Genomic DNA, 20,414 nt, shown 5'->3' with positions numbered 1-20,414 from the left:
TAAACAGTGATAATCAGTAGGTGTCGTGGTTGTACAGTGAAGGTGATGAATTACAGGAATAAATGTGTGATCAACATCGCTGTGGCTCACTGCCAAAATGGGAGTGGGCGAGGGGCAGAGGCGCTGGGGCGCAGGGAGGGGTATAAAAAAAGACAGTGGAGAAGTGAGTGGACGCAGAGAGAAGAAGAGAGGGAGGGAAGACGAGGGATGTGAGGAAGAACAGCAGACTGAGAGAGTGAAGGGCCAAACCAGACTAAATAACAGGATAGTGCAACAAAAGAAGGTAAGAAAAAAAAAATACTGGACACTGGAATTTTTGATGTAAATCTTTTTTATTAACTTCTCTATCTATTTCTATTTATCTCTATATCTATTTTTTCTTTGGAGTCACATCATGACTTTTCTTTGTTCAGGTAAAGAAACATGTTTTAATTTGCTGTTTAAAACGAGTGTGTCTGTGTAAGACTTTTGCTTGTAAACTGAGGATGTTTTTTTTTTTTTTTTTGCCAGTGTTTTGTCAGTAAATGTAGAAATGTTTGACTGTTCCCTCGACATTTGGTGATGGATTACACAGATGTGTAATCTGAGTGAGCGGGGGGGCTCGGTCATAGCATGTTGTTTTAAACTTAAAAAAAAGAGACATTTTTAGACAACGTTTATCATTCAAATCTACAAAAGTGTGTTTTTTAATCCGGCTGTACACAAATGATCAAATAGATCCCCCCTTTTCACAAATGTGTGATCTGACTTTTCAACAGGAATTTGCGTTGTTAGGCTTTTGGAGTTCCGGGTGTGAAACACTCATTACTAAAGGTGAAAGGTCAAGGGTCAAATGTGGCACCAGAGAATGAAAATGTCACCAAGGCAACTTCTCCTCATCCTGGGAATCACTGCAGCCGCCGTGTCTGCTCAAGGTGAGTCTCTGACAGATGATTGGACTCCTGTTTCTGGTCTTCACACCCTGGTATGTGTCTACTAAAAATACCTCACCTTCTCCAAAACAATATGCACATATTTTAAGTAAACGCCAGCTGAAAAGATTTCACGGTCAAAATGGAATTTAGTTTTGATGTTCTGCAGAGGAAAGTTTATTTATATGCAGGTTTTGGGCAGATTCATGCCTAAAATCAAATGATCGCTGATTTTATTTTTACATGCAGTATTTATTTTATAAATGTTTGAAAACGTAGCCCATTATTTCTATAGACATAAACACTACACTGCCTTCACTGTAGGGGGCGCTATGAAGGCAGTCGTCATTATTTGGTTTACGATCCTGCTGATCACCTAAACTTGTATTTCTTTTCCCCTTGGCTTTTGATGGAGCTCTGACTTTATTGGGGTTTTATTACTGCCATCTGGTGGATATATTCTCTACTGGTTCGACACAATGAATAAATATTCATGTTTATTCAAAATAGATGCCTTATTTTAATGGGTGGTATTTTCATACATCCTATTCCTTATTTTGAGGATGTTCCTTCATGTCATAATTTGAGAGCCCTTATCTGTCTTGCTCCAATGAGTATTTTAAAAGGCATTAAATCAAAATAAAAACAAGGTAAGTGGTATTACACATGGCAGTATTGTATCAGAACCCTTTTATGGAAAAAATACTTATTTAAATGTTTAAAAATCATTGTTTTTGTAACAGCTAGCAAACTTGTGAGACTAAATACACATTGACCCTTCTCTGTTGCAGGGCCTTGGAGAAGAGACAACAGAGAGTCCGGTCCTGTTGAGGGTAATGACTGTTTTTCAAGTGTAAAAATCATAAAAACATAAATATAAACATGACTACAGAGAGTTTCATGTGACTTTTTTTTCCCTGTGTATCATTGTTTCTAGAAAACCACGAGTGGACTACATGGTTCAATGTTGACCACCCTGGTGGTTATGGAGACTATGAACAGTTGGAGGCCATCCGATTCTATTACCGTGCGAGAGTGTGTGAGACTCCACGGGCCATTGAAGCCAGAACCACTGAATGGATCCCAGCCCGTGAGACCGGGGAGACGGTCCATGCAGACCCCTCAGTGGGGTTCTGGTGCCTGAATGAGGAGCAAGGTCCAGATCGTAACTGCTCTAACTATGCGGTCCGCTTCCTCTGTCCTAAAGGTTTGCTCCTTCTTTCCTGAGACTACATTTACAAACTTTTTCTTTTCCATTTTTTGATGCCTTCATAATTATTTATGTTTTTTTATACAGATTTTACTGTGAACATTCAGGCTACGTGGGGCCAGTGGTCAGACTGGACGCCCTGCCCCGCTGCCTGTGACCAGGTGGGTGTCCAAATACGTACCAGAGACTGCCTTTCTCATTCTGTGCCTTGCATTGGACCCAAAGTTGAACAGAGGGCGTGCAGTGGACCTGAGTGTCCGACATCAGGTGAGTTTGTCTCATTTTAGTCTTTAATATTGGAGGGGGGACCTGTGAATTATTAAACAGTTTTTCTAACTCTCCCGTTCAGGTTGTTCGCTTCACTGTGTCATAGGCAGAGCGAATGCTGAGTGCGATGCATGCATGTGTGAAGAGCACATCCTGCTGGGCTCTGTTCGTGGTGCAGGAGGTCTTTCTGCTGAAGGAGCTGCCATCCTACGTAACGGCAAGCTCCTCACCCTGACAGACCACAACGGACACTTCCGTATCCCTGGCGTCTGCCCTGATGGAAACACCACACTGACCATCAGCCTGCAGGGTCACTCCCCCCTCACAGCTGTGGTGCCAGTCAGCATGGAACACACCTCTGTGCTCAGTGTTCAGATGAAAAGAATAGGTGCAGATGAGATCTATGAGTTTAAACGGTTACGATTTACAAAAATAAAACCATACGTTACTATGAAGTAAAATTGTAATTTTGTCTTTTCAGAGAAACTTCATGTACTGAACAACCCTGAGAGCAAGTCCAGGGTAGAGGGTCAAACTGCTGCCTTCTGCTGCAAGGTGACAGGAGCACCACCACCAGACAACTACCAATGGTAGGGTGGAAACAACCAGACCATAATTACTTTGATATAAAATGAAATGATGCGAACGTTTCCACGCTCTGTGATTTATCATGTGGGAAAATACAGGTTTCATAACAACACTCTCCTGGAGAGGAAAACAGAAACTACTTTGGTCCTAAAAGATCTACGACCTGAGCAGGCTGGTGAATATTACTGCAGAGCAAGTGGACCATCAGGAGCTATCAAGACCAAACCAGCAACACTTAAAGTCATTGGTAAGTAAACCGCTGCACCCAAGGCTCAACATGCAATATACTGCATTTTACTGCATTGTAAAACCTGGTGGACTCTCACGACTCTCACGAGTATTCAGGTGAAAAATAGAGCAGGTTGACTTCATTTTGTAGTTTTATCTTTGCTCACAGAATCTATTTTAAAAATACCAAAACATAATCACAGTACTACACTTCTTTAAAGCAAAGGCCAAAGTATCTTTGTAGGTTATTATTATTTTGTTCATATTTAAAATTGGTCATCTCTCAGCCGTGACAACACATTTACAACACAACAGTTCATATCAGTTTATTGGATTAGGAATGATTACACCAAACAATCAAATTCTAGTCCATAAATGAGACATATTTCAAGATATGTGTGAATAAACTGTCAAACATACTCAGCGTTTCATCTCTGCATCTCAAACACAGGTAAAAATGAGCCATCATGTAAACCACAGCCCGATTCCCACCTCATCCGTCTGCCCCACGACTGCTACCAAAACAGCACAGACTCCTTCTACTACGACGTGGGCAAATGTCCTACAACCATTTGCGTTGGACAACTGGACAACGGTATCAGGTGCAAGGACAAAATTTCCTACTGCTGCGGTGTAGAGACGATGGAAAAGAGGCAGGTCACGTGCCAAGGCTACCAGCTGCCCACCATGGTGGTGACCAAGTGTGGCTGTCAGAAATGTGTAGACACCAAGACTATTGTCCACGGTAGGGCCATTGCTGCAGATAACGGTGAGCCAATGAGGTTTGGACACATCTTCATGAACGGAGTCCGAATCAGCCGCACGGGGTATAAGGGTACCTTCTCTGTCCAAGTTCCCCCAGACACAGAGAGACTCGTACTTACCTTTGTAGACAACATGCAGAAATTCGTCAACACTACCAAGGTTCTTCCATTTCATACCAAAGGAGGAGCAGTTTACCATGAGATCAAACTTCTAAGGAAGAAAGCCCCGATCACGATCAGTTCCACAGACACCAACATGTTGGAACTTGGAGAGGTGGAGGGTCAGGAGGCAATGGTGCAGATCCAGATACCCCCCAATTCCTTTTACAAGGAAAATGGAGAAGTCTTTGTGGGCAACGTCAATGCCAGTGTGACATTTCTTGACCCAAGAAATGTCTCCACAGCTGCTGCAGCCCAGAGTGATCTCAACTATGTGGGGAATGAAGGAGATACTCTGCCACTGAGAACCTATGGCATGTTTTCAGTAGACTTCAGGGGTGAGGAAAACAACGAACCCCTAAATGCAGGTGAAGTGAAAGTGTTCCTTGATTCTGCTCAGGTGAAGATGTCCGAGCATCTCAACACCATGAAACTGTGGTCACTCAACCCAGACACTGGTCTGTGGGAGGAGGAGGGAAGTCTTCAGATGGAGAAAAAAAGAAGAGGGAAAAGGGAGGAGAGAACGTTTCTGATTGGTAACATGGAGATCAGAGAGAGAAGGTTGTTCAATTTGGATGTCCCAGAGAATCGCAGATGTTATGTGAAGGTGAGGGCATTCCGCAGTGAGCGCTTTATGCCCAGTGAGCAAGTTGAGGGAGTTGTGGTGAGTCTTATCAACATGGAGCCCTCACCCGGATATTCCTCTAACCCTCGGGCATGGGGACGATTTGATAGTGTGGTCACAGGGTCTAATGGTGCCTGTCTTCCTGCTTTTTGCGATGAACAAAAAGCCGATGCATATACAGCACATGTCATGGCCAACCTTGGAGGGGAGGAGCTGGAAGCTGTGGCTTCTACTCCCAAGCTAAATCCTAACCTAATTGGAGTTCCGCAGCCTTACCTTGGTAAACTCAACTACAGAAGGTCCGATCATGAAGACCCCAGGGTGAAGAAAACGTCCCTCAGCATTAATGTTGCAAAACCCAGCCCCAATGCAGCTGAGGAAGGCAACGGACCAGTGTACCCATTTGAGAAGTTGAAGGACTGTGAGGAGGCCCAATTCAGTGCAGCACACTTCCGTTTCTCTAGAGTCGAAGGTGATCGATACGATTACAACACGGTACCATTCAACGAAGATGCTCCAATGAGCTGGACAGAGGACTACCTCAGCTGGTGGCCCAAGCCCATGGAATATCGAGCCTGTTACATTAAAGTCAAAATCAATAGCCCACATGAAATCAACGTAAGATCCAGAAACATGGGTGGAACTCATCCCAAGACAGTGGGGCAACTCTACGGGCTCCGAGACACTCGCAGCATTCGTGACATGGACCAGAACACTGTATCAGCTGTTTGCTTGGAATTTAAATGCAGTGGGATGTTGTACGACCAGGAGCGTGTAGACCGAACCCTGGTCAAGGTGATCCCACAGGGGAGCTGCAAGAGAGACCATGTGAACACAATGCTTCAGGAGTATTTGGTCAACCATTTGCCCCTGGCTGTCAACAATGACACCAATGAGTTCACAATGCTTGCACCTCTTGACCCCCTCGGTCATAACTATGGAATTTACACAGTAACTGACCAGGATCCCCGTACAGCTAAAGAGATCGCACTTGGTCGCTGCTTTGACGGCACCTCTGACAGTACATCCCGTGTCATGAAGAGCAACGACGGTGTAGCTCTCTCTTTCACCTGTGGAGATCGTGAAGTGTCACAGCAGAGTGTCTTCCAGGCTCTGCAAAATTCTCAAGGCCAGGGATCAGTCAGCGTGGTTAGAGGAGAAGGCAGACAGAACCGTAACAGGCCAAAGCCCAACGCTCCACGAAGCAGCAGCAGACGTAGCACCAGAAACCCAGCGGGAAAACGCAGGAAAAACAAAAACTGAACACTGCTGATCAACATGCAGATTAGAGGGAACCATTACACTTCACTTCGAATTGAGTGAATATATAACTAAGCAGAGCCTGTTTTCACAGCTTCTTGGCCATGAGTTGTTGCATTATTGCCCAAGTGTTCATATTTACTTGAAAGTGTAAATAGAGTATTTATTACACATGCTTTGAAAAGCTAATCAATAAGATGTTGTGTTGTTACACAACGCTCACCATGTTATAAACAAAAACAGAAACAACTTATATTTTGACCAGTGATTTATTAAATTAGATGCTTATAAAACACTGCAGATGCTGTATTTCCCACATTGTACTGTATCCAACTGCCTGTGTAACAATAAAACTGGTCAAGTGTTAGAAAAGAAAAGGAGAAACTTGTCCCTTTCAATTAACTGTAGCCCAAAAGAAGACATGGTGGGGAGAAGCCTGTGAACACCAGCTCCTCATCACTTGATACAAGCCTGCAGAAGCAATGATTAGGAGACCAGTAGGAACAAGTGAATCCACTTGCCTGATCAATACTTATTTTCTGCATTAGTACAAATCATATTAGTAAATTGCATTTTCTTATGCATGAAACACATCTTTAAGCAATCTTTGCTCCAATTCTTCAAGGATATTCCAGAGATGTATCAAGAGGATGGCTGTGAATTCATTTAATTTATTCATTTGATTTATTATCACCTTATTATCAATCCCTTTATCTAAACAATGGTGTGATCGCCTGTGAAATTACAACTAAATTAAATGATGCATCCAACTTTTTCCAACCTTCCAGAGATAAAAATGACCGATGTAATGAATAACTGTCCTGCACTTGGCAACCAGTTATAGACACTATACTTTACTGTAAAGAACCATCCACAGGTAAGCAATACCTATAGTATGTAGATGACAGGTCTGGTGAAAGAATTTGCATAGAACCCTCTGTTTCTATGTCAGTACACTCACACCTGCAACATTATATATATATATATCAATATGCAATATTGACAGGAGTGCACTTTAATTAAAAGAGCCTCAAAAAGGAGTGCACTTTAATTAAAAGAGCCTCACAAAACTCAGAGCAGTTGTTTCCTCCATTGAAAAGTATCAAATAATTACTGGTGAGGGGAAGCGGATTGAGAGGAGAGAAAGAGAAAGGCTATTTCCTGTGTAATGTGAACGTAATAGGGTTGTGAGACTTGATGCTCCCTGGTATAGTCCCTCTGGCTATTGAAGCAAAGTGATGGGGCAGGGGAGGACAACACATTGTTCAAATTTTCCAGGATGGCACTGGACAGCATGAGAAGGTACAGCTGGACTCCTCTGGGTTTGGAGAAGGAAAGGGTCGTAGTGACGAAGCCAGTGTCACATGAAGTCCTCATAGTCTTGGGCGTAGCCACCGTCAAACTCTGCATAGTCAAGGTCGTCCCTCAACTGTGCTTTCAACCCACCACCAGCTACGACGCCTTTCTTCTTTTTCTTTCCTTTGTTTTGCTGAGTAAACAAAGTCACACAACATTACATTTTATATATATATAAAAACATTAACTTGATATAAATGTAATAAACCTCACTTGACTGAAAAAGACACTGCATTGTTGAAGAAGTATACTCATTACAAAAGCCACAGAAATGTAGTTTTTTTTTTTAACAATTGGGGAAAAAAAGAAAACATTGAGAGGTGGAGAGCACCCCCTACTGACGATAATTTACCCCACCCTAAAGTCTAACAAAGAATGTACTCACTTTTTCTTGTTTCTGTTTTTCACTTAGAAGAATTGAAAGGGAATTACTGACTTTCTTCAAATCATCTACTTCCACTGCAAAAAAGCAAACACAAAGTCAACCAAGTTGTCCAAACCTACCTATGACTAAAATCATGTAGTCAAGAGCACTGCTGGATTACAAAGTGACGAGCTGATGTACTCACATGAAATACAGAGCTCCCGAAACAAAGAATCCAAGAAACTTGAATAATGAACCGATTTTTCATACTGACAAATCTTTTCTTTCAACAATTTTTCAAACTCTGTGAAATCTTCTTTGGATGAGGGACACATGGCATCGATTCCTGTGACAGTGGTGACACCTGGGTAACAAAGCAACAACAAATATCTTTATCATACACAGACTTGCAGGGAGGGTGTTCAAAAACTTCAGTTTCTTCTATTATTGCAGTGAGTACTACCACAAATGTCCACAATGTATAGAAGTTGTTCTTTTTTTAGAAATTTTCATTTAGTCAGGCATATTTAGCATTAAGCACTTTGTTTACCACTTCAGTGATACATTAAAAGATAGAATTTTATGACTTACATAAAGTATTATTAGTTTTAAATTAGAAGACCAGTTGTAAATTTAAGGTAAGCAACAACCGTGTGCAACAATCTGGCTTTTCTTGCATAAAAGAAATCTGCATATTATAGGGAAATACGTTTTTCCTTTAAGACTTTTTAATCCAACATATCTATGCACAGGAAGTATATTGTGTGTGAATGTGTTTTTAACAATATCCCTGTGTTAATATCAAACTACTTTCTTTCTAATGATCAAATAATTTCCTAGATATGCCAAATAAACTACACTGGTTATGAACAGTGGTTATGAAGAAAAAAAGCTGAAATATTTCTACATACATAAAGAAACACTGCAGAATGAAATAACCCAAGTGATACATTTAATTTCATGTTCACAGATAAAAAAAGTAAAGTGATACATTTAATTTCATGTTCACAAATAAAAAAAGTATAAATAATATTAATTTGCTTCGAAAAGTGGATTTGTTTTTACCAAAGGCGTCTTTTGCCAACTCCAAATCTGCAGCTTCTTGTAATTTCTGCACCCTTAACTTCTCTTCAAGCTCTTGTTCAGGGGTGAGTTCTTCTTCCTGTAACAAAATGACACAAAATCAATTTAAATGAGGACAAACATTATAAGAAAAAATGGTCATGTGCTTTAGAAAAACGCTCACTTTGTCCTCTAGCTCTTTCTCCTTCACTTCCTGTTGTTTTTTCTTTAACCGATTTTCTTTCTCTTTGATCTTCTCACTCAACTTTTTCTTTTCGGAAACTTTTGTCTCTGCAAAAAAGAAATGGAAAAACACATTTATTTTTATCAAGAATTTATTTGGAACTGCTATTTACAGATACAGTATTTCATTATACAAATATACACACATACCAATTTTTTTCACCTCTGTTTTTTTCTCCTCCTCTTCATCCTCATCATCCCAGTTATCCTAAAAATAAAGAAAATTGTTTTGGGTTCACTACAAGCTAGAATATCTTAAGAACATTAACACATGAATTACGCAGCCTAAAATCCTCTTACTAATGAGTAAAATACCTTAAAAACACAAGACTGTTGGAAAATTCCATGTCCATGAAGATTCAGAAATATCTCAACTTGAAAAGACCTATCATCTTCTAGTTAGCGATCATGACTGACTACAGCTGATTAAATGCTGACCTTCAAGGGAAGACATCCTACTGACGACTAATATGAATTTGACAACCTCCTTCCTGTTCTCAGTGGCTGGCCCCATTAACAGTACCCGTGTTTGTGTCATTCATTGCTCCATCTCTGACATTAGTCAGATTAAAATCTGTTTAGTCTGAGGCTGCTGTGAAAAACATCAGATATGTATCTAATAAGGAATGTGGCTTGGGTCTGACATGATGATGTGCAAATGTAAAGATGTTCATTTTAAAATAAAACAACCAATAGATTGACTAAAACAAGCACTCAGGTAGGAGGTGAAAGGGGGCCACCCAGCAGAACACAATTTCCAGCTTTTTTTAAGCTGTTCTGTGAGCTCTCCTTGAAAGTAACTGTGGTGTTTTCTTTGCCCTGCATTTTTCTTAAATTTACCTTTAACTTAAATATTTTGATACAAACTAGCACTCTTACAATACACATTAAATTAAAAAAGGAATCAAAGAAATGCAACACACTTGTCTTGCTTCTGTGTTTTCGTTCAACTTCCAGTTCTAGAGCCAGAAAAAGTCATACAAGTCAGAGAAAACTCAGCAAACGGATGAATGAGAGGGCATGTGTATCAACACTAACAATTTCAGTAAATATGTGCACTCAAAAGAAAAACAATCTAATGTTTAGGGACACTTTTTGTGGAAACTCACTGTCAACAAGTAATTTTGCTTTTTTTAACCCAATATCAAGTAGATTTTGATTTCCTATTTTCCTCAAAAAACAGCCATTCCAAACTGATGATTTCAACTGCCAATCAGCTAATAGTGAAAGCCTTGGATGTGAGTAACACTAAGCTTTGCCAACAGAGTGAACTGTCTCCAGGACAATTGTAGATTTACAAAAATTGGAAAAGTCTCTTAGGTGTTGGCTTTTTGATTTTATTGTTTTCAAATATACAGTATATGTATTATATTATTTTTGTAAATTCTACCTATTTCCCTAGATATTAAAGCCATCTAATAATTGTAACTTCCAAGTTCTCTGGGATCAAATAAATGTACATTGGTACAACTTATTGGACGTGTAACCACTTTGAGAAGGCAAGAAGAATCCAAATAGTCACACTATGATAACAACAATTTGGTTAGAATGTTCATTAACCTCTCAAAAATTACAGAGGAGAGGTTGCCATGAACTGGAAGTTGCTAGAACGTCAGTCCCATTGTGCACAAGACAGTGAGTTGCCTCTGACAGAGCATGTTGCCCAAGGGAACAGTTCCTGCTACAAAAAGGCAACATCTTTTAAGCTAAATTGCAATTTGCAGACTACATTAATAAGACGCGTACCTTATGAAGAAAATGTGTATGACCAAATGACAGTACAATAGAAAGAATTTGTAGAGGAGTGAAATCAAGACTTTAAAACTTAACACCAAGTGGTTGTTTACAGTGGTTTTAGTATACATGCTAAACTTTTAAAAAACCTTCCAAAAGGCTGACATCAACAGATTTGAAAATTTGAGTAATACATTTAAAAGACACTTAAATGTACCTCATCAAGCCAAATTATGCCACAAGATTGATGTTGGCAACAAAAAGTTAGTAAAGTCAATAAAACTCTTGTCTGCAAATAGAAGGTTATTATATCTAGAGCATTGCAGATTATGTAGAAAACATTATATTGTTCTGCCTAAACTGTTTTGATTGCGGTTGACAGCCTTATACACATCAGCAGTTAATAAAAATATGTGCACTTGTTACTCTATAAATCATTTAATACCTAAACGACGCAAAACATTATACTTTCCAAATACATTTTTCTAAATGTTTAAAGCATATTTACATTACTCAAAAAGATTGCAGAGGATTGACTTATGTATAGGCATGCTATAATTACAAATCAAGTCTCTTAGGAATACACGTTTAATTAGAGCAATTGGGATCTTTTTAACTGACAACATGAAATCACTACTTTCTTTCTTTATCATACCCATGTTACAAAAACCTTAAAGACCTTTACCAGCACATTCCCTGTCCCAGCTACCTGGGGTTTCTAGACAGTGTGTCCACATTCAGGTTTTAAAACCATAGGTAAAACAAAAATGATCTAAACCCATCTCTTGCAAAATACCTGCTGTAAACTAGAAACTTCTAGGCCTTGTTCTCGACTCCGTTGAGTCATCATCAAACTAGATGATTTCATCCGAGTGTGGCTAAACTTGTTAGCAGGCTAAATACACCGCATGGAGTAACCAAACTATGGGGATTTGGGCTAAAACGCATGTGATACTGCCATGAAATAATTATAATCAATGTTAGAGAGCGCTTAAAAACATTACGAATTAACGTAATTAATGTTATTTCGTTGTTGTTATTTTTATACCCTGACAAGATAGCGATTTTGTTAGCTCAGGCAGACGGTAGCTTCAAGCTAAGCTGTTCAAACCTCGCCACCAAAACAGCTTTTAAATAAACACAATGATTTAGTTTTACGTTGATGCCACTTATGAATAATTAAATCAATAAAATAATGATTTTGTTTAGCGAAATAGCTTAGCTATGGAAACTTTAGATTCCTAAGCTGTGGTATTTCGCTGGGGTAGCAGCTGGAGCATTCCTAGCTGCCCGACAGTGCCACACGAGTTAGCCACCAGCTAACACAGCGCTAGCAGGAGCTGGAGAATTGACAAGCAAACGAACGCATGGGCAACCAAAGCCGGGGAAACAAGCCCGGCTATAGCCACTGTTAGCTCGTAGCTCACGAGAGAAGACTCGCGGCCCCTTAAGCAAGACAAATGGTAACTCGACCACTAAAATGAATCTGCGTTTCTCACAAACACAAGCACACACACTATTTTTTCTACCTTAACATCTTCCTCCTCGTCTTCTCCTTCCCATTTGTCCTGCCCTGCCGCCTTTTTAATCGGCTCGTCTGGCTCAAAGCTGTCCGCGTCTATAAAAACGACAACATGAAAATTGTTAAACTAATACTCATCTTGGAAGAGTGTCTGTCAGAACACATATTATTCAGTTGACACATTCGTGGAGAGTGTGGTAGAGCAGCCAGTGTACAAACACAAATGCTCTCAAACTTAGTTCTCTTACCCCAGTCCGCCATGTTGGCTGTGTTGCTTGTGTTTGACAGTGGAGTCAGCGATGCAGCCGGCGACCACGCTCGGAAACGGCTCCCAGTGTCTGCACGTCACTATCGACTTATCGAACGTCCTCGGCACGCTCCTCGATTACTTCAATTCACACAGAGAAATTGAGTATTCGGTTTTAAACCCACGCAGGTTTAAAACTGGTTGTCATAATGTAGATGAGTTGACAATCTACATGATACCCGTTCAGGTGTTTCAAGTGGTGGGGTGTTAATTCAAAGAGGGTCGCAAAAATAAATATAGTAGTAACGAAACTGGACTGTAAACAATTTGAATTTCTTGCCAGATCTATAAGGACGTCAATAAGGAAAGTACGACAGCAATCTGAATCTTTGTCGATTTCATCAGAATGATCAATTCTAATGCTGTTTTTAGTTAGCTTTGGTAAACTTGGAAATTCATTTTATTCTGAGTGAGGGTGTACAAAGTTAGGATGATGAAAAAAAAGTCAAAGTTGAGCAGGTGTTAAAGGAAAATGAGGGATTATTCTACCTTAAATGAAGAGCCACATAATTATTTGAAACACACAATAGGAAAGACAGGTTTGGCCAAACATGTCATGTGATACACAAGTCAGGATCTAAAATCAAAAACTATGACTGAGACTGTCTGACAAGCTCTTGCCTTTGTGTTGTTTCCTTTCCTTATTGTTTTCATAGGTGTGACATAATAATTAACATAATCTGCTGGTTATTTTTGAATAAGCAGATCTTTGAACATTGAGCATATGTTATACATTTACCGAGCTCGGTCAATGTAAACCTACAAAACTGATTCTCTAAAAACCCTAAAATCTAATTATAATAATATTATAATATTGAATTAAAAATGTTTTTACCTGAGTCTTCAGTGAGTACCTCTAAGTTTTTGGTAGGAAATAAAACAGGCTCTTTTTCTTTGTTGTTTTGTGAAAGTTGGCTTCCATAGTGTTGCTGCTAATCTTTGGTGTTTTAAACAGTCTGTTAGGTTGCGGTGCTCTGGTCCAGTTTCTCTAAGCAAATAGTTTGTCGTGATGATGAAAGGCAGGCAAATGTCAAATGATTAAACACTACGAACCAAAGATCAAAGACACAGTCATTTTCCTAACATTAGCACATCTTGTACCAACACTCTCTCTTTACAGTATGCTCTAAAAATCACACAATTCTGCCACAAATATAAAAATTGCAGATTTATTTGAGTTCAAAACTGTGTCTTGGGGAGTTGGTCTGATTCTACAGTATGGTCACATTAAGGATTGGGTGCTAGCTGCTGTCTTAGTTTATTTCATTATTTAAATCGAAATTAACTGAACCTTCACAATGGACTGAAAAACAAACTAATTTTTTTGTGACTACATTACATCTAGACCTGTTTATAAAACAAACCCAAGATTGGTAGATGAATGTCATTGCCAGACATTAAACTATGATTCAATACATTCCTTAGAAGATGATCATCTATGTATGTGAATAAGGACAATGTCAAGACAGAACTGAGGCAGAGTGGTCGGCTTTAATAACTGATGCTTACATGACACGAGCGTGTACAAGAATACAAAACTCACTGCAAATAGACTGGATCGTGTTGTACTGAACGCAAGGTCTTTGTCCCTTAAACCGAGGGGGAGGTACATTTTTACATCAACTATTTTTCAATTCCCAAAGTTTACAAGCTTCACACGCCAATAACATAAGAATATTTAGAAGTTTGAATCAAAAACAGGCGGTCTCAGGTTTCCTCCTGAGCCCTAAAAGAGAACACTGACAAATGAGCGTTATATACTGTACAGTACATGTTATATACACGTGATTTCATCATGAAGACAGATGATTCTTAGAATGTATAAACAGGAAGTATTAAAGCGGTGACTTTGATAAAAATATAGAATTTCACAAAAATACATAACTTTATGCTAGTGCAACATAGCTGCGTCTAGATATATGTTACTCAGTGATGACGCTCTCACATATATATACTGTACATACACACGCACACATATATGTATATATGTATATACATATATACATATACATGTATGTATATACAGCAACAGGGGCAGATCTTCCTCCTTTGCGTGCATGGGGTTTGAAAGGACAATAATAACCTAGTCTGTTTAAACCAGGGGAGGGCTATACTGTATATATGCATACCCATCTATATCTACATGTAGATATAGATGGATATAAATGCAATATTACAATCAGTTGCTAAGTTGTGGGGTTGCTCTTTTGCGTATGGCATCAAGTCCCTGAATAGAAGAGATCGGGACCAAGGGTGGATATCAAAATAAAAGCAAAAATGAACAGGAAGGCAAGTGAGAACATCATGTTGTTATATTTGGTGTTGTTAGCTATAGTGTTTATACTGTGGTACTGTTTTTACCTTTATTTGAAATATGTTTCAATGCATGGTTAGTGCTGTGTTCTTTAGGTGATACATTAAAACTGCTGTCATACATCTGACAGGAATTCTGTCGATTATCAAGTGCCGATTATCAATAAGGATATTGTATTGCACAGATTGGAGCAGATTGTCTGAGTTATCTGGAGGAGACTCCACCTGAAGACACATGACTTAACGGTGTCATTGGGCAGGACCATGGAGGACAAAGAGCAGCATCAACAGCCCAAGTGTGAGACATACAGGACTATGGCTCAGCGACAATGCCCCTGATCGCCCTAGGGGAAAAAAAGGATAAACAATTACCAATAATAAAATACTATACTGTACAGAAAAAACACTGCGTCAGTACTGTATAACCAGTCGCATAAATGATGCATTTTTAAAATAGAAATTGAATTTATAATGTTGTTTATACGTTGTGCGGCTGTATTTGTTGTTATATTGTAACCATAAAATACTGTATTCCAACTTTACAAAGTTAAAGCTCCAGTGTATTTGAAACGGTGACATCTAGTGGTAAAGTGTATACTGTAACAAATAACTTTCTTATTGATGTTTTTACTGGGGGAACAGTATGCTCTGACTTTAGCTGTAACATTAGCTGTAATCTGTACACCGTTCTCTACGCAAAAATATAGGATACTGTATAAAAACATTGTCTTTCTAAAGTATGACGACTAAAAAACAACATTTATTTTAAATGACTGTGCGTTAATACAAACATAATTATTTTGTTGCTAAATAAAAAAACTCACTTAAACTTTAGCAGACAAGATACCAGGTGTGTTTTGTTGGCAGGAAGCTAGGATCTACAAATTATACTAAAATTCTTTGGATGCAGTTTAAGTCACAGTATTTGAAGTTTTACCTCTAAAGTCCACAGGCCTGTTCTCCCAAGGGGTCAGTGCCATAGACAGAGCCGTCTTCTGGACTTCTGACAGAATATTGTACTGCTCATTAGTCACTGCAGCAGCCTGCTCATATGAGAACATGCTGATCTGTCTTTGGTTCAAGGCCACCTGGAAGAGATCAGATAACAAACAGAAACAGATATTAAAGAGAAAATGACAAAACGTATTTAAATCATCAAATGTATTTTTCACTCGTCTTTCCTCAGTTGATGAACATGCATTGATTTATATGCTACGGATTATAATAGTTATTTCGACACTTGTCTATAATTAGAAGATCTTTAATAACCTTTTCATAGAAACGCCAGTGTCCTTTTGTGGATAATTTTTCATTTAAATAGGAATAATATATTTGAAGTACTTGACGTGTAGGTGTCAAAACATATTTGTTCTTGATGGGTTTTCTTTTTTAATTTTATATATAATTTTTGACTCACGTAAAATCTTTCAGGTGGAATCCTTGAAATGGCTTCAGGTGTCATTCCCTCAATCTGCTCTCTCACCAAAGCTGACATGGCAAAATCTGTGATACCAGCTGCAGAACATAGAGAAAAGTAAAAAAAAAAATTAAAGCTAAAGTCACTTTATTACAAAACCATAGTAATCCAAACTCTTGAGCCATAAAATAAAATAAAACAAGACTGGTGTAAAACCCAGAATGCTTTGCTTTAAGGTTTTATAATGAATGTATGAATGCGTCGTACCTGCCAGAACACCAATCTCAATGAAAACGCCAGTCCCCCATGAACTTATGGGTCCAAAAGCAAGGGGGTGTGTCAGCAGCCTGACAAAAACTTCCAGCTGCTCCTCAGAGCACGCGAGCTGCAGCTGACCCAGAAAGAGCGCTGCCTTACTGTAGCCACCAGGAGGAGACAAAGATAAGAGTTTGTGCAAATATTAAATCAATGGTCAAGAATAAATTAGCGAGATAGAGTGAAAAGTAGACGTTATTGGTTAACCTGAATTCCACAGCATTCAGGGAGCTCAGGTTTGTGCTTTTAGCTCCACACAAGATGTGTCCCATTGCCACCAGTGTGCTGGAGTCCAGCTGAATGGGAGTCTGTTTGGTGGAGTTGAACACTCGGCTGGAGAGCACTGCCAGCTGGGAGGGATACAAGGGTTTGGATAATGACTTTTTCTTACTCACAGGTTTCACTAAAATGTAATCATACTGTATAATCAATACAGCACTGCCACAGGTCAGACCTTCGTTAAAAACTAGTTCATACTGTTTTGATGTATAGTTTTTCAGAGAGGGTAAAAATACTTGGTTAATCAGACAATTGTTAAAATATTTAAAATTTATAAAATGTTTTCTTTAAAAAAAAAAAAACGAATGAGAGCCCAAGCTTTCATCACATGACATAGTAAACAGACAACAAGGTATAAGAATGTCCTTGTCCTAGCCGTAGAGGTTTTTTTTTTTCTTTTATTTGTAGTCCTAGTAGTTCCTATGTCCAGTGCAATATAAACCACAACATTATACAACATGGTACCTGCACCATCTCTTCCTGTGGCTCCTTGGTCTAAACATCACTGAAAACCTTGTCTTAGTAAGGATACAGTTTTAATTACGTTTAATTATCCTGTAAGATCTTTTGTCTGTTTTTTCTCTGTGTTGTTGAGTTCCAGTACCACAAGAAATAAGGCCTTCACTAAATATTAAGATACAAAAATGTCCAAATATTTAAACAAACCTAAACAAAAGTCAAATAATAAATAATAAAATAATTTGTTTCTTCATATCCTGAAGAACAGTTACCTGTTTCTGGCTCCAGCCTTGGACAGCACCCAGAGCAGCAATGCTCCTCCTCTCTACCAAGTGGAGGCTGCTGAGCTCTTCTTCTGTCATTTCTTTAGCCAGTGCACCCAGCTGAGAGATTACAGGCTGAGAGAAGGAGAAGACTGGGCCAAATATCTTCGATCCATAATGAGAGAGCAGAGACATGGAGCAGTGTTACACTCAGACTGCCCTGAGAGGCGTCTGTGTATTCCAAAGGACAAACACAGTCATACCTTCTTGACTTTGTTAAGCAACTGGCTACGTTGGTAGTTTGCAATGTATGGGTCACGACCCATAAGTTCCAGACAGTTGTAGAAGTCCACAGACGACATGCTGAGCAGACTGCTGGGAGTCCAGGCGGCAGGAGGTATGGAGTGCATGACCGCACAGGAGGGAATGAAGGGACTCCACGCTAAAGAAGATGGAAACACATATCTGATGAGACCTTGGTTCTGTTATCGTCATTATAACCTATTAAACACGTCACATTTGGCTCAGCTTTCAATACGATCCAGGCAACGGCCATCACTGGCAGTGGTTGTCAGCCTGCTTCCTATTGGACAATCCTAAACAGTGTCCAGTCCTTTAACTTAATCACCTTTACAAAGAATGGTCAGAAAAGATTTGAAGAAATTACATTCAAATAAAGGTTCCTTAAATACCTAGGTTCTTTAGAAACCAGTGGAAGGCCCGTAGGTTTCTAAAGAACCAGCCTTTTCTGAAGATTGACATTCACATTGAATCTTTCTATTTCTTATATTTAGTCTTTGAAACAGACAGGTATTTTAATCTATTCAGAGCATAGTAAAAAGACACGGAGGAGGATGGGAGAGTACTGCAGTGAGATGTCCTCTCAGGTTGCACTAAGCAATCTCACCTTTAGATGTCACTATTCGCCATCAGAGAATATGAGCGTTTGTCAAAAAGTTCAAGGACAAACTAAAATACAACCTTTATTCATGGCCGTTATAAATCTGCAGCCTTCAACTTCGACTTTAAGCACTGAAACTGAAAAAACATCTGAAATGTTTTTTTCAGTTTGAGGAAAAACAAAATCAGATGGCTCATAGATCGAAACCTGTTGCCATGATTCGAACGGGTTCTATTTAAAGTTTGGTTAAAATACAAGTTTACAAAAATAAATCAAACCACAAACAGATGAGAAAACCTATCAAAGCTGTGGGAGGAATCTTTTCTGTCTGTCTTAGCACTGCTGAGGATTCACTTGCTGTTACATTCAACCTGGTTTTTTACAAGTTTTTACACTGAGGAATCGCAGTGATGCTTACAGGAGTGAGGATCTATTTTAAGGTATCCCAGGAAAAACTGAAGAACAAACTGCTGCCGCTGAAAGAAACTGATCCTCTCGTCCTCGGTCAAACAGTTGGCTCCCACGTCCCCACTTTCCCAGTGACGCTGCTTAATAAAAAGCTTCTCCAAGTATCCCAGAGGCACCAGATCCTGAGGGAAAACACAAGGACAGGTACACGTACACACTGAGGATCCAGACCTCACCCTCATCTGACAACCACTGGAGACACCGATGATTGAACGGTCTAGTCTCAAGGTTAATGGAGACACAGACCAGTGTGGTCACAACGGAAGTGTACTCACCAGAGAAATGTCCTGCAGACTGGTGTCAGAGAGGAAGAAGAGGAACCTGTCCACTTGAAGCACAGTGGAATAGTTCCATTTCTTGGTTGGACTAGAGAGAAGCACATGATCATTTTATCATCCGTTCTCATTGTTGCTATGTAAAACATTACCAATAATATTTTTTTCCACCAAAATACAGGCAATTAAGTACCTTTCTATTTGGAAATAAATGTCCTAATATTTTAGTCTATTTGGAAATAAATGTCCTAATATTATGAATAATGAATAATGAATTTCTCATGTTCATCAATGTCACTGTAAATACTTTTACTCATTTACAAAGTGAGCAGTGATTAGTGGTAACTTGGCAGCTGGTGGACTCCAACCTGATCCCTTCCAGATCCAAGTCCACATCCTTAACCACTAATCCACCACGATGTTGGTAAATAAATAGAGCTACTTCTTCCCCGTTGAATAGATATTCTACATAACCTCACATGTTACAGTGGGGTTATACAGATTCACAGTACGGTGTCACAGTGGCAGAACAAAAACTCAAACGTTCTAGACAGTGATCTTACCCGAACACAACAGGCTCCTGCAGTATGGCAGCCACCAGGCTCATCTTGCTCCTGGTGTAGCAGAGTCCCAAAAGAAAAGGAAGTTTGGCTAAGAAGAAGCTGCGGTCGATCTGACTGAAGACCTCATCTGCCACGAACGGTGCCATGATGCCCAGTGACTGAAACTCCTCGCCGGTGAATGGGCCTGTGTTCATGTTCTGTTGAAGAAAGGAACCCCAGTTCATCTGACTCTGCACTTCAGTCATTTGGTTTTTTATTCTCTTTAAATCCACCAACAGAACCACTGACCATCCTCTCCACCATTTTGTCCACCAGCAGAGTCTGCTTCGATCTCGGCAGCAGGAGAAAATGATGTGGCTCCTGGATGATGGTCTTCCTCAGGATGTCCATATCAGCTTTGGTGAACTTGGTTATGACGCTCAACCTATGAGGAACCACACCAACAAACCAGAGTAGGTAACAGACATATTACTTACTATAAATCACTGTTAAAACTGGGAATAAAAATCTCCCACATAAACAGACGTTTCTGAAATACTCTCAGTGAGATACACCATACAG

The 20,414-nt window shown here is 39.4% G+C and overlaps 2 protein-coding genes across 3 annotated transcripts; one reads left to right on the top strand and one right to left on the bottom strand.

Annotated features, from left to right (window-relative positions):
• The first annotated feature begins 158 nt into the window (after positions 1-158).
• Positions 159-6,389, top strand: cilp (cartilage intermediate layer protein, nucleotide pyrophosphohydrolase). Its single transcript, XM_008310098.3, has 9 exons — positions 159-283; positions 759-914; positions 1,703-1,744; positions 1,849-2,118; positions 2,209-2,388; positions 2,471-2,776; positions 2,870-2,978; positions 3,075-3,223; positions 3,656-6,389. Exons 2-9 carry the CDS (start codon positions 833-835, stop codon positions 6,013-6,015), a joined length of 3,498 nt encoding a protein of 1,165 aa, XP_008308320.1. The 5' UTR covers positions 159-283; positions 759-832; the 3' UTR covers positions 6,016-6,389.
• A 684-nt stretch (positions 6,390-7,073) lies between these two features.
• eif3jb (eukaryotic translation initiation factor 3, subunit Jb) lies at positions 7,074-19,315 on the bottom strand. 2 transcript variants are annotated; one of them, XR_003049722.1, is made up of 12 exons: positions 18,966-19,315; positions 17,910-18,088; positions 17,656-17,811; positions 16,853-16,995; positions 16,598-16,746; positions 16,331-16,428; positions 15,851-16,001; positions 13,436-15,257; positions 12,542-12,681; positions 12,301-12,389; positions 9,961-9,996; positions 9,200-9,245 (listed from the first exon to the last, which is right to left on the bottom strand). XR_003049722.1 is itself a non-coding variant. In XM_017032633.2 (9 exons), exons 2-9 carry the CDS (start codon positions 12,552-12,554, stop codon positions 7,373-7,375), a joined length of 726 nt encoding a protein of 241 aa, XP_016888122.1. In that variant the 5' UTR covers positions 12,555-12,681; positions 13,436-13,583; the 3' UTR covers positions 7,074-7,372. The 2 variants fall into 2 exon arrangements, 1 of the variants encoding a protein (XP_016888122.1); XM_017032633.2 differs by lacking the exons at positions 9,961-9,996; positions 15,851-16,001; positions 16,331-16,428; ... (3 more) ...; positions 17,910-18,088; positions 18,966-19,315 and adding exons at positions 7,074-7,501; positions 7,754-7,827; positions 7,938-8,096; positions 8,798-8,894; positions 8,979-9,085 and having other exon boundaries at positions 9,188-9,245; positions 13,436-13,583.
• Between the last annotated feature and the right edge of the window lie 1,099 nt (positions 19,316-20,414).

The sequence above is a fragment of the Cynoglossus semilaevis genome, chromosome 5, assembly GCF_000523025.1.
Source record: "Cynoglossus semilaevis isolate Cse_v1.0 chromosome 5, Cse_v1.0, whole genome shotgun sequence".
NCBI lineage: Eukaryota > Metazoa > Chordata > Actinopteri > Pleuronectiformes > Cynoglossidae > Cynoglossus > Cynoglossus semilaevis.
Note: the sequence above shows the minus strand (reverse complement) of the source record. Positions and strands in the feature narration are given on the sequence as shown.